Source organism: Coregonus clupeaformis, chromosome 37 (assembly GCF_020615455.1).
Source record: "Coregonus clupeaformis isolate EN_2021a chromosome 37, ASM2061545v1, whole genome shotgun sequence".
NCBI lineage: Eukaryota > Metazoa > Chordata > Actinopteri > Salmoniformes > Salmonidae > Coregonus > Coregonus clupeaformis.
Genome location: NC_059228.1, coordinates 26,344,213 through 26,358,378, shown reverse-complemented (window position 1 = coordinate 26,358,378; position 14,166 = coordinate 26,344,213). Strand labels below are relative to the sequence as shown.

Below are 14,166 nucleotides of genomic sequence, written 5' to 3'. Positions count from 1 at the left end.
CATTGCAATGTTTTGAAATTGGGCTTTTATTTTGAAGCTTTTCTCATTACCATACAGAGTGACGTAATTGTTTGTGCTTCTGGCATAATAATAGTACATACGTCATTAAACGCGCTGGTTTCGATAACTGAACCTCGACGGATTATCTGGTAAGAAAGAAATATAAACAGTAGAACAATTTCTCAGGAAACATGATCAGTGCATACTATCTCAGTGTGTATACAAATGTATATGTCAACATCGAATAGTGTTATTTTTCACACACATTCCGATGCGTGTTCATTGCTCCATTTATTTGCGCGACGCTGCATGAATGCATTTGGTCTTGTTTTAGCTTAAGTCCAACTTCATTCGTTTCGGACGCATTCAATTATTCCTTTGCACAAATTGTGCTGACAGCTGGTTTAAATTATATCGAGTAGGCTACGCTATAATATCACACGTAAGAACCGTTTCAATGCTAATGGCTGGACCTGTGGATACTATCTGTAAGTGTACACGGGCCAGGAGTTTTTCCTGACCAAACAAAACAGCTGGCAGTCTGGCAGTATGGGGAGTGTTAATGTACACCAGTGGCCACCGCTTGGTTGTAATGAGCTACAGTGCTGGCTTTTGTTCCTGCCCAGCTCTAACTCAACATAATGGTTTGAATCAGGTGTTTTGGTGCTGACTGTAGTTCAACTACCCAGGATGTCCTTATTATTATTATTAGACACTGGTCAAATCAGGACACCTCCATTTCAAGATAATTTAAATATCAATGTGGGCATCCCCATGAGCACATGTGTAACACAAACAGTGAGTATAACCTCTTTAAATTGCTGTAACTGTCTCACCACTTCTCTCTCCCTTGCCTCTCTGGCAGACATGTTGCCTGTGTTGGTGGTCCATGGGGGAGCGGGGCACATCCCTGAAGAGCGTGCACAGATGTCTTGTGCTGGGGTCCGGGCTGCAGTCAGGGGGGGCTACTCCAAACTCCAGGGGCAGGGCAGCGCCATGGACGCTGTGGTGGAGGCAGTCACTCTGCTGGAGAATGACCCCCACTACAACGCAGGTAAACACACACCCATGACTAGGGCCTGGAGTCTTTCCTAGCCAGGTCACATGACCAGAAAAAACCATCTGGCCTCTGAGATCAGCAATAAGGGTCTGATAAGGTAAATAGGTCCACCTATTCATCTACTTATATTTACTTGGTACATGGTTCTATGGTAATAATTACACAATATTAACAAATGGAATTACCAAATAAGTATTCATTTACCTTTTACTTTTTGGGGGGTAAATACCAGTAGACTACCACAAAATAAAGTGCTACCAGATTTGACTGTCAATGACACTAACCTGGATAAACAAAGGTTGATAAAGTATAGATGAAGACGTTTCTCTGAGTCCTCTTGTATCTCTGCATGCATCAGGACGAGGCTCGGTGTTGAACGCTAAGGGCGAGGTGGAGATGGATGCCATCGTGATGGACGGGAGATATCTGGCCAGCGGAGCTGTCTCTGCGGTCAGGAAAGTGGCCAACCCTGTCCAACTGGCCAGACTGGTCATGGACAAGGTACTGTTCACGCACACACAGATTTGCTTAGACAAAGTGTTGATCATACAGCAGTTCAGGGTATTTTAGGTATTTTATTAGGATCCCCATTAGCTGTTGCAAAAGCAGCAGCTAATCTTCCTGGGGTCTACACAAAACATGAAACATGACATAATACAGAACATTAATAGACAAGAACAGCTCAAGGACAGAACTACATCAATTACATTTTTTTTTTAAAGACACACGTAGCCTACATATCAATACATACACACAAACTATCTAGGTCAAATAGGGGAGAGGCGTTGTGCCATGAGATGTTGCTTTATCTGTTTTTTGAAACCGGGTTTGCTGTTCATTTGAGCAATATGAGATGGAATGGAGTTCTGTGCATTAATGGCTCAATATAATACTGTACACTTTCTTGAATTTGTTCTGGATTTTGGGACTGTCAAAAGACCCCTGGTGGCATGTCTGGTGGGGTACGTGTGTGTGTGTAGTTGGTGAAACAGAAGTAAGAACTACATAGGAACATATACATCATTATATTTTGCATTGTAAGGGAGGTCGAAGCAGTGCCGTAAAGCGATACATTTTAGCGCGAACGCTTCCGCCACGGCGCACTTTCCCACAGCGCTCTCTCACGCGTAAGCAAGTGAGGTACAGTATATTCTATACATCTTGAACATTGTTCCCCATTGAATGAGCCCCTGTTACCCATTGCAGACGAGCCATCTGTGTCTGACTGGAGAGGGTGCCAGTCAGTTTGCCAGGGCAATGGGTGTACCCGAGGTGCCAGAGGAGTCCCTGATCACAGAGTATGCCCGTATGCGCTGGAAGAAGAACCTGGCAGCTGATGCCAACCCGGTGGAGTGCCAGATGTAAGATAAAGCATGACATGATGTTTCATACCATGGAGTTGAATACATTAGATAGATAATGAAATGGATTGTAACATGACATGATATATGATAGTGTGACATGATAGAACACAGCATGGTATGATAATATTGCATGATAGATGTTAATTACATTTTTAATTGAAGTGTGTGTGTGTCACAGGGGAAAGATGGGCACGGTAGGGGCGGTGGCGGTGGATGCGGAGGGGAACATAGCCTGTGCCACCTCCACCGGTGGCATGCTGAACAAGATGGAGGGCAGAGTGGGGGATACAGCATGTATTGGTGAGACATCTGATGTTATGTCATATGAGGTAAACGGATAAAGAGATGTGGAGAGGAAGTAGGAGAGAGAAAGAGAGGAGTGGAGGAAGAAATGAGAACGAGACCTGCAGCTTTAACAGTGATACAGAAAGCTGAGTGGCTTTGGTGAACCCTGACCCCTGAGACGTGGAGGAATGTGTGGTGGTGTGGAGCCATTCACTCAATACCTGCTGGGTTAATGTTTCACTATGGAGATTATTACAGCCAGCAGTATGAACAACACACACTACTACCTCACACTCCTAGACTGCTTCATAAAGGCACAGAGGCACATACACAACATACTGTACACACACAAACACCCACACTCTCAAATGTGCATACATTTACACACATACACAGAACAGGGGTTAAACAATATATTACTTTACATGCATGTAATTGAAGAAGTGGTAAGTGGAGTCTCATGATGAGAAATGTTCTAATGTTAATCAGCGATGCTGGTAAATCAATACACTCAGGTCAACCATCAATGATCAACTATGCATTTCACCCAAATATCCCCATTCACTGACATGCCTTTAGAAGTGAATCGCTGTCAAGAGTTTCATAGATCACTAGTTTACAAATGTAAGGGCTAGCTGGAAACGTTCTGAGCCCTCACCTGCTATATACTGATTTCTGACTGTAGAGTTGGTAACCCACCACAGGTTGTCCGGTAAGAACCAGGCAGATATTATAAACAGGGTTTGTCACCACCAACCAACGCATTCCATACACAACTTTGTGTGAGTTGAGTGAAGTGTGGTTTCTGTAAAGAGAAAGGGCACTATTAAAAGGGTAAATAGGCCAGTAAATGTACAGATATGCATATAGAGCTCGTCAGCTTGTAGTCCTAAAAAAGGAAATTAGTTAGCATTTTCTACCTCTGGTTCGTTGGCCATTCCTATGGGGGAAATAATGGGGTTTTGGGATAAAGACCAAAAATAAGGTCTGAGGTTAACACAGTTTTAGGAGATCTTATACGTTTTGTTCTATGCGATAATATAAGTCGGTTAACATGACCTTTTATAAAAATGTTATTTAGTACGTATGGTCTATATACAAAGGTAGGACGCATGCATGAACTTCAACAAACACTGTAGTATAAATAAGTTGGCACAACAAAGAAACAATACTCACAGTTGAATTGAGGAACACATTAAACACTAACTTGACTAGGCCATCTCCTACTCCTGTAGACCCTTCCCACTGGGTACATCATGACATTTCAATGTGGAAATGTGGGCAATATTTGGTAGAGATGATGATCAATGAGATTTCAACCTTTATTCACCCACTCAAAAAGACAGCCAGAAGTTTGAATTCCCAATGTGTTATTACAATGCTTTCAACCATTTAAAAGTGTAACCAAATTCGAATGGAAAAACAATGTCAGATTTTTGGTTTAGGTGTCATCTAAATGTTTGTTATCACTGCACTTTCAACCATTTTAAAAGCACAACAAAGTTCAAATGGGAATGCACAACTTAATGTGTTATCACTGTGCTTCATATAATAGCACAACCAAATGACCTGGATTGCAGTTGAGATTGCATTAACAGTTGTAAAAAAAATCAAAAAAACTATGAACTGCATACAAAGAAAACCCCAACCCATTCCCCCCTCAGTTCCCATCCAGGCACCTGCGAGCAGTAATATTTTCTGATTGATTGAGCGATTCAAAGGGCTATCATCGTTAAGTAACATAATAGATGCAAAGCATTGAATATACAGTATAAAATCATGCTCTTTGGAAATAATTTTGTAACTCTGCCCCAGGATCATGTAACTGCAGGGCACTCCTGATTTAGTGAACGGTTGGGAGTTTGGGCCAATTACATCGTAAAACGTTTCCTTGGTGTTAAATACAGTCTGAACAAACTTAAAATGTTTAAATTGATGGTTCGGATTATGGGATCCCAAGGCCATATTTTTCCATATTCTATTCCAGTTAAAGAGTTGTTCAGATTCAATTAGATTTGTGGACCATACTTTTTTAATGGCTAGCTCAGAATATGGTGCTTTCCAAAAGTTGTTTATATACACTACATGACCAAAATTATGTGGACACCTGCTCGTCGAACATCTCATTCCAAAATCATGGGCATTAATATGGAGTTGGTCCCCTCTTTGCTGCTATAACAGCCTCCACTCTTCTGGGAAGGCTTTCCACTAGAACATTGCTGCGGGGACTTGCTTCCATTCAGCAACAAGAGCATTAGTGAGGTCGGGTGCTGATGTTGGCTCGCAGTTGGCGTTCCAATTCATCCCAAAGGTGTTCGATGGGGTTGAGGTCAGGGCTCTGTGTGCAGGCCAGTCAAGTTCTTCCACACCGATCTTGACAAACCATTTCTGTATGGACCTCGCTTTGTGCACTGCGGCATTGTCATGATGAACCAGGAAAGGGCCTTCCCCAAACTGTTGCCACAAAGTTGGAAGCACAGAATCGTCTAGAATGTCATTGTATGCTGTAGCGTTAAGATTTCCCTTCACTGGAACTAAGAGGCCTAGCCCGAACCATGAAAAACAGCCCCAGACCATTATTCCTCCTCCACCAAACTTTACAGTTGGCACTATGCATTGGGGCAGGTAGCGTTCTCCTGGCATCCGCCAAACCCAGATTAATCGGTCGGACTGCCAGATGGTGAAGCGTGATTCATCACTCCAGAGAACGCGTTTCCACTGCTCCAGAGTTCAATGGCGGCGAGCTTTACACCACTCCAGCCGACGCTTGGCATTGCTCATGGTGATCTTAGGCTTGTGTGCGGCTGCTCAGCCATGGAAACCTATTTCATGAAGCTCCCGACGAACAGTTATTGTGCTGACATTGCTTCCAGAGGCAGTTTGGAACTTGGTAGTGAGTGTTGCAACCAAGGACAGACGATTTTTATGCGCTTCAGCACTCAGCGGGTCCGTTCTGTGAGCTTGTGTGGCCTACCACTTCGCGGATGAGCCGTTGCTGCGCCTAGACGTCACTGAGCTCTTCAGTAAGGCCATTCTACTGCCAGTATTTGTCTATGGAGATTGCATGGCTGTGTGCTCGATTTTATACACCTGTCAGCAACGGGTGTGGCTGAAATAGACGAATTCACTAATTTGAAGGGGTGTCCACATACTTTTGTGTAATATAGTGTATTATAGAGATCAGTCCTTTCGGGAGCCCAGATAATAGAGGTCTTCACGGATCCACCTGTACCCGAATACCGATACGGGACCGAGAGGTCCGGGTCCAGAATTCTAAATAATGTCACCGGTCTGGGTCAGATCTGATATGATTTTCACGGGTCTCGGGTATGTGTAATTTTAACTGGCTAGTTCGGACGGGCCCTTACAGACCCGAACGCGACTGCGCAGTAGAGCGAGATGGAGAGACATTTTATCATTTATGCTGCTGCTCTTGCTTTGAACAAGCATAGCAAGTGTAGGTTGTTGTTGGCCAATCATAAATCATTAAAGCGGCAATTGGCTACTGTCATAGAGCCTCCGTGTGTGGCAAAAGTTAGGAGATATCTAATCAATGGAAGATGGAATTAAAATGACAGAAATTAAAGGAAAAGGATAAGCTACATCGATCAATAGCCAACAGATAGGCTGCTACTTAATATTTCTGAATGGAGTTATTTGTAACTGTAGGATGACAAAGCGCATGCACTGCGACCTCAATTAGCCTAGTTAGCTAACGTTAGCTAGCTTAACTAGCGTCTCCCGGTTTGATGCAGTCAAGACATGTACTACGTAATCATATTTGATGATACATTAAATAACCCAGCTATGGCAGCTATTAGTCTACTATAGCGCGAGTCGGCTTGGTTGCTGTCTCTCGTCTCCCCCTACCTACTCCTCCTCACTGCTCTCTGTGTCACTCGCTCACAGTACGGTCCCTCCACCGGCTAGAGCGGCACCTCTCTCCCTCCTCTCGTGCTTTGTCAGCCCCGGTTAATAAAGTAGTTTAAAATATTACTTTTCTGCTGTTTCTCTCACTCGGACCGGGTCTGGATCTGACCAGGTCTATACGGAACGGGTCTAGTTGTCTTCAGGTCCGTTCGGAACGGGTCTATATTTAAAACATGTATTTATGCATATCGGGGGCCGGGTGGAAAAGCCCCAGGTCCATTTTGGAACGGGTCCAACTTTTTGGGCCTGTGAAGACCTTTACCTCCAACGTCTTGTTAATTTTTTCCGGGACGTTTACCTTGCCATACATATTTTGAAACCCACTATGAATTTTATCCCAATAGACAGAAGGGGGTGCCATGGGAAGCATTGAACTACAGAAATTCAGCCATTGCAATATATTCATTTTGACGTTGACAATAGATATTCTTCCGGTTAAAGCAACTGGGATATTATTCCATCTTCTGAGGTCGGAATGAATTGATTTGAGCGTTCTGTTAAAGTTTCTGGTAATGGTTTTATCTAAGGAAGGAAATATATCTACTCCCAAATATTTAAAATAGGAAATGATTGGGATTCCATAAGTAGAGATCAGTGGAGGCTCCTCAGAAGAGGAAGGGGAGGACTATCCACCTCAGTGAATTTCATAAAAATTAAAATAGTAAAACATTAAAAAAGTTATAATTTTTAGATAAAACTATACTAAATATAATCACGTCACTAAATAATTGATTAATACACTGTTTTGCAAATAAGGTCTACAGTAGCCTCAACAGCACTCTGTAGGGTAGCACCATGGTGTAGCCGGAGGACAGCTAGCTTCCGTCCTCCTCTGGGTACATTGACTTCAATACAAAACCTAGGAGGCTCATAGTTCTCACACCATTCCATAGACTTGCACAGTAATTATGACAACTTCTGGAGGACGTCCTCCAGCCTATCAGAGCTCTTGCAGCATGAACTGACATGTTGTCCATCCAATCAAAGGATCAGAGAATGAATCTAGTACTGAAAGCAGAAGCTACAGCTAGCTAGCACTGCAGTGTATAAAATGTGGTGAGTAGACTCAAAGAGAGACAAAGACAATAGTTGAACAGTTTTGAACAAATTAATTTCTTCCAAAATAGAAGGAGAAGCAAGAGAGAAATAGAGAGAGAGATGTCCTCTTTTATTTTTTCACTTTGTTTCACTTACTTAGCTAGCAAATGCAGCTAGCTAGTTTAGCTTACTTAAACATCCTGCTCAAACAGAGGGATGCTATGTTAGCTAGCTGGCTATGACTTTCCAACACAACACTGGACCTCTTCTATGTCAATGTAAGCTTTTGGTATTACTAATTTATTGCCACCGGGGCCCGCCGTGTAACTGCTTACTGACTGTACACTAACGTTACTGCATGATTGTAGCGGGTTTACTAACGCGTTAGTTCTATAAGCTATGCTGACTATGACGTTACTTTAGCTAATATAGTGACAACGATGTCGGCTGTGTGTAGCAGTTTGGCTTGGAAAGGTTTTTTCGCCTGGTCACATACAGCCGATGTGTTGTGTATTGATGAAGTCCACAAGCGAAGGGAAGAGGTGAGCGGAGGAGAGAGCATAGATGCAAGAAGGAATACAATGTGGCTGCAACTGATGGACTAATGATTACACCCTATATCAGCTAGATGCAGGCAAGAGTGTGCAAGGCGGTATTGAAGGTCACCTCAAATTTGTCTCTCGACCTACGTTGTAAACTTTTATTCATAGGCTAGGTTGTAGCAACCTCATGATGGGTATATGGAAAATTTGAGTATCATGTTGTAGCCTAAACCTATCGCTGTTACATTGAACTGGGTGAATGGAATATGAATGAGAGTTATCCAATATGCTGTATTTGTATTTATTATGGATCCCCATTAGCTTATCTTCCTGGGGTCCAGCTAAATTAAGGCAGTTATACATTTTAGAAACATTACTATACATTCATAACAGATTTCACAACATGTTAAGTGTGTGCCCTCAGGCCTTCTACTCTACTACCACATATCTATAACCCAAAATCCATGTGTACATGTGTATAGTGCATATGTTATCGTGTGTTTGTATGCATGTGTCTATGTTTGTGTTGCTTGACAGTCCCCGCTGTTCCATAAGGTGCATTTTTCTGTTTTTATTTTATTTAATTTTACTGCTGGCATGAGTTACTTGATGTGGAATAGAGTTCCATGTAGTCATGGCTCTATGTAGTACTGTGCGCCTCCCATAGTCTGTTCTTGACATGGCGACTGTGAAGAGACCTCTAGTGGCATGTCTTGTGGGGTATGCATCAGTGTCCGAGCTGTGTGCCAGTAGTTCAAACAGACATGCATTCAACATGTCAATACCTCTCACAAATACAAGTAGTGAAGAAGTCAATCTCTCCTCCGCTTTGAGCCAGGAGAGATTGACATTCATATTATTAATGTTAGCGCTCTGTGTACATCCAAGGGCCAGCCGTGCTGCCCTGTTCTGAGCCAATTGCAATTTTCCTATGTCCCTCTTTGTGGCACCTGACCACACGACTGAACAGTAGTCCAGGTGCGACAAAACTAGGGCCTGTAGGACCTGCCTTTTTGATAGTGCTGTTAAGAATGCAGAGCAGCGCTTTATTATAGACAGACTTCTCCCCATCCTAGCTACTGTTGTATCAATATGTTTTGACCATGACAGTTTACAATCCAGGGTTACTCCAAGCAATTTAGTCTCCTCAACTTGCTCAATTTCCACATTATTCATTACTATATTTAGTTGAGGTTTAGGGTTTAGTAAAGTGATTTGTCCCAAATACAATGCTTTTAGTTTTTAAAATATTTAGGACTAACTTATTCCCTGTAATAGAAATAAGGCCATGCTCATGAAAAAAAACGGCACTGACCGGCACTGGTAGAGATCGAGTCTTCCATCGGGTCTTGAGAGGCAGTAGTGCTGATTTGGTTAGATAAATTCAGCTTCATTTCAAGCTATAAAATTAATCTATGGTCATCAATGCGTTTGTGAGCGATTGAGATGCATTGTCTAGATATAGTAAAATATCATCCACGTATAATGAGATGAAGTGATCAGTAGATTTGATGGAAATTGGTGTTATTTCCTTTGATTGACGAATTGCCTCAGCCAGGGGTTCCATGGATAATAAGAATAGCAAAGGCAAGATTGGATCGCCTTGTCTGCTGCTTCTAGTGATTCTGAAAGGAGCAGAGCAGATATTGCCTGTTATAACTATGGCTGAGGGATTGGCATATAGTATTTTAATAATATTCATGAAATTGGCGCCAATCCCCATATGTTCCAAGACAGACCAGAGATATGCAGCTTGTTCTGCATCGAGAGATAACGCAGCCCAAGGAGCTGTTTCTGATGAAGCATCTAAGATATGTAATAGTTAACGGAGGTTATCAGAGGATAAGCACTTTTTAACAAACCCACTTTGGTTCATGTGGACCAATTTTGTTAAGTAAGTCTCGAGACGGGAGGACAATGTTGTGGAAATACACCACTAAGGACTCAAATCATAGTAAATGAAGCAATCTTTATTATCACGGCCGGAGAGGTTCACAAACTCAATACAAGCCTGATGAAACTCCAAAGGGGAGGTTCTCTTTCAGTCCTTTTATACTGCTACACAAACAAGTCATATAATCATGGTTGGTTCCCGCATGTAACTGACTGATACCACACCAGGCTTCTTACCTTGAAACTGAGATATTGTATCACTCCTTTTAGTTCCTTTTAGTACCTTTTTTCTAATAAAAGCTAAATTAGTGCTGTATTCACATCTCTCCTAAATGAACCTTTGTAAATTGCAGCTGTATTAATCATTTCGAGCAATAGTGGACCTAATTGATTCCAACATTTTAAAGAATCTTAATCCTATTCATTAACTTTTATTTGTCGACAAGTTAATATGCTATTTACTGTATTGCAAAAGTGTAATTGATTTGTGTTTGGTTGTCAACGCAACCAAATATCAACATATGAAGGAGATGTATCTTTTGTGCTACTGACTTAGTCTGGCTTTAATTCCAGTTTGTCTACAAATTAATAATTGATATGTTGGATTCACGTCTCCATCTCAACCAAAAACCAAAGTTAAAGAACAGGACTAAATCTAATCTAATCAAACTTTAAATGCCCTTTAAATAAAGTTTGATTTGATTTAGTCCTATTCTTTAACTTAGATTTTTGGTTGAGATGTTGATGTGAATCCAACATATTAATGATTAACTTGAAGATTACATTTGAAATCAACCAAAGATTGAAACCCTAGGCCTATGTATTGTCTATTTTTAGCTGAACCCTGGGTTGACTTGAAACAATAGCTGTTGATGACTTTGCAAATGCTATATATGCCTAAATAGCATCATTGATGATGTATGACTTATAAAAATGTATGGTTGCATTTCATTTGCTGTTAAACCTCTACCCTTTGGAATGACTTTGATAGCAACAGTGAATATACAGTATTTAGTTATTAAGAGATCTCTCAATAATCAGTCTCACTGATGGCACATTGGTAGTAGTCAGTTACAAATATAAAAGCTAAGCAGGGCTTGGTTAAAACCCTGGATGGGAGACCAAATGAATAGCTGTATATCAACTCTCCAGTAGGAGGTGCTGCCCAGCCTATTGTTTTTTTATTTTTTCTAATGGTGGATATAACGTTGAAGATCTGACGTTGTTTCAAAGGTACAAATTAAACATTTTATACAAGGTTTGTCTATGTTGAAAATTGGTATCATAATTCTGTGGTTGAAACTTCACCCTCAAAACAACAGTTTATGTTGATTACTTTTTTCAAATCCAATGTATTTTCCATGTAGATTCCTTGTCACAATACGTTGGCAAATTACATTGAAACAATGTTGATTCAACCAGTTTGTGCCCAGTTAGTTTTTTCCCCTCTTTTTTGGAAACTCACCTGACACCCAAGGGGAGAGCACCAGGGAGGTGATTGTCCAGAATTCAGGAGCAGATATTGGCTGACTGGCTTGTCAATCAAATACCCTTAAAGGTGCAGGGCATTTTTTACACTATTTGTTTGCGCCTTTTATTTTTGGTACCTGTAAAGAGCATTCTGTACATGTATTCTATTGTTTACCTCACCATCTAGTGGCTCGAAGCGGAAACCGCACCCTCAGACAACCAGGTGTGTTACAATTATTCTAGCCTTGATATACTGCCTGTAGAAATACTATAAGCAAGGTTTCCACCCCACTTCAACCAATCCATCAGTTGTCAAATTGGACTGATTTTTCAAGTATTCCAACAGACTTTAAGACCACATGAAAGTCAATACATGTTGGAGACCTTTCTCTTATAGTGTGTGAAGAGCAGGCTGTGTGTGTCTTTCAGGGTGTGGAGGTTATGCTGATAACAAGGTGGGAGCAGTGTCACCCACGGGCCATGGTGAAGCCATCATGAAGGTGACTCTGGCTAGACTCATCCTGTTCCACATGGAGCAAGGTAACACACACACGATTTATAAAGACAGATTGATTGATAAACTGATTATAAACATTCAATCCTCAGTAACTCCATCCATTTATTCCCTCATCCATGCATTAATCCATCCATCCTCCCTCCCTGGTGTGTGTGTCCCCTGCAGGGCGCAGTGCAGAGGCAGCAGCAGACGAGGCCCTGGCCTATATGAAGGAGAGGGTGGGGGGTCTGGGGGGAGTGGTTGTGGTGGACCCCCAGGGTGGATGGTCCGTTCGTTTCAGCAGCCTGCAGATGGCCTGGGCTGCAGCCCAGCAACAAACACTCCACTATGGCCTGTACACTGGAGAACACTTCACACAGAACATAGACAACCCCTACTAACATACACTCCACTTCCACTAATGTGTTGAGAGAGACTAGAAGATCCCTACTAACACACTCAGGTAAACAATCTATAGAAAGCACTGAATTGAAATTTACCATAACTGTGTTTTTAGCAATCAGTACTATTTCAATATTTTATAATCCTCAGATCAATGCTCATATCTAGAGCCAGTATTTGGAAAGTGTTGATCAACTGCCAAATGTAAATATTAAGGAATAAAGCGTGTTTTAAAAACAAACATAGGCTATTTATCATTTCTGAGGGGTTTTCAATGCCTCATTTGGAGTCCTATAAAGCCATGATTGTTCATGGCATGCATAAATACTAGCAGAGAGTTACGGACAAAGTTGACACATGGAGTGTGTGTCCCTTACATGTACTGTGGCCTGCTGGCAAAGGTTATGTGCCACTCGGTTTACTCCACTAGATGGTGCAGAATATCAAGATTGTCTAAAGGTTATTTTACATTAATTTGCTTTGGTTGGTTTCTGTCGGATCTCCTTATCTCGGTAGTCTCTAAAATGTAGGGGTGTAGTCGGTTCACAAATTCAGGCTGAACCATTCTGTTTCATCTCAATAGTCTGAAGTGTTGTCCTCTGCCAGTCTTCTGTCCTTCCCCTGCCTGGTTTGAAAATGGACCAAAAATTCAGTCTGCTCTAATCAGTACTGGTGATGTAAAGGAGACGGAGTGATGATGCCATGTGTCATCCCCTAAAATGGGGTGGATTTAATTGTGACAGGACAGGTGTGGTATAAAGGGGTCTGAATGTGCTTTGGGTGTCAACACTGCCACTCACTCTGCCAATACCTCCATCGTACATTACTGCTATGAGTACAAACACAGAACGTCTCCTCTGACAGTCAAGACTGCTCTCCTACCCAAACACCAGCTTGTTTGTTTCCTAAACATCACTTTGGAAATAGGGGGAGAGATGCATGGGCATCTTACAGTTCTGTGTGTGTGTGGGGGGGGGGAGAGAGAGAGAGAGAGAGAGAGAGAGAGAGAGACCAGGAGAGAGAGATACCTACTTGACCAAGGGCATCAGAGACGAAAAATACTGATTTGCTGTTCTCCTATTCATTTCTACAATCTGACCCAAAATTACTGACAGTTTTTTTTATTAAGCTACTATTCTAAATTCTTCAGTAGTAAACCACTGAGGGCTCAGGGCATTGGTCATCACAGATTTCATAGGACAGGTGCAAAATATAGAGGAACACATTGCAGAGGGGTGTGTGAGTTTAAGTGAAATTGTGAACTCCCCATTAATTGCAATGTAGCCTACCATAAAAGGTAACGGATGGACATGCTAGTCTGGAGTTTTGGAACACCTGCGGACAATTGGAGGTCATGGGATGGATGGCAAAGGAAGGACGCGCGCAAGGTAACGGAGATGAGCAGGCTATTATTTCCCCGTTGATGCGCACAGTCCGGCCAGCCATTGGTCAGCTCTGCCAGAAAATGGGAGGTACTCGGTTCCAGAAATCTTCGTAGAAAAACGCCAGACTGACAGACGGCAAAAAGAGTGACAGCTCGAAAAAGACGGCGGACAAAGGACGCTTTTACCCGGCAAATGTCCCCTCAGACAATTTTAACATTTTGCAGTTCTCTGCATCCATACTTTACAGCCTGATTGGTGTGTTTTTCTAGATACTTTGCTGGGGTTATAGTGAACTTTATCC

General features: G+C 42.0%; 1 protein-coding gene across 1 annotated transcript; it reads left to right on the top strand.

Annotated features, from left to right (window-relative positions):
* The first annotated feature begins 69 nt into the window (after nucleotides 1–69).
* On the top strand, nucleotides 70–12,721 carry asrgl1 (asparaginase and isoaspartyl peptidase 1). Its single transcript, XM_041866589.1, has 7 exons — nucleotides 70–149; nucleotides 866–1,054; nucleotides 1,419–1,561; nucleotides 2,267–2,421; nucleotides 2,603–2,724; nucleotides 12,012–12,122; nucleotides 12,265–12,721. Exons 2-7 carry the CDS (start codon nucleotides 868–870, stop codon nucleotides 12,477–12,479), a joined length of 933 nt encoding a protein of 310 aa, XP_041722523.1. The 5' UTR covers nucleotides 70–149; nucleotides 866–867; the 3' UTR covers nucleotides 12,480–12,721.
* Nucleotides 12,722–14,166: the final 1,445 nt, after the last annotated feature.

What these genes read in the sequence shown, in the direction of transcription:
- asrgl1 (XM_041866589.1), top strand. Translation starts at nt 868, where the DNA reads ATGTTGCCTGTGTTGGTGGTCCATGGGGGAGCGGGGCACATCCCTGAA. An exon ending in TGACCCCCACTACAACGCAG is followed by an intron (nt 1,055 to 1,418) that starts GTAAACACACAC and finishes TGCATGCATCAG; the next exon opens with GACGAGGCTCGGTGTTGAAC. An exon ending in GGGGGATACAGCATGTATTG is followed by an intron (nt 2,725 to 12,011) that starts GTGAGACATCTG and finishes TGTGTCTTTCAG; the next exon opens with GGTGTGGAGGTTATGCTGAT.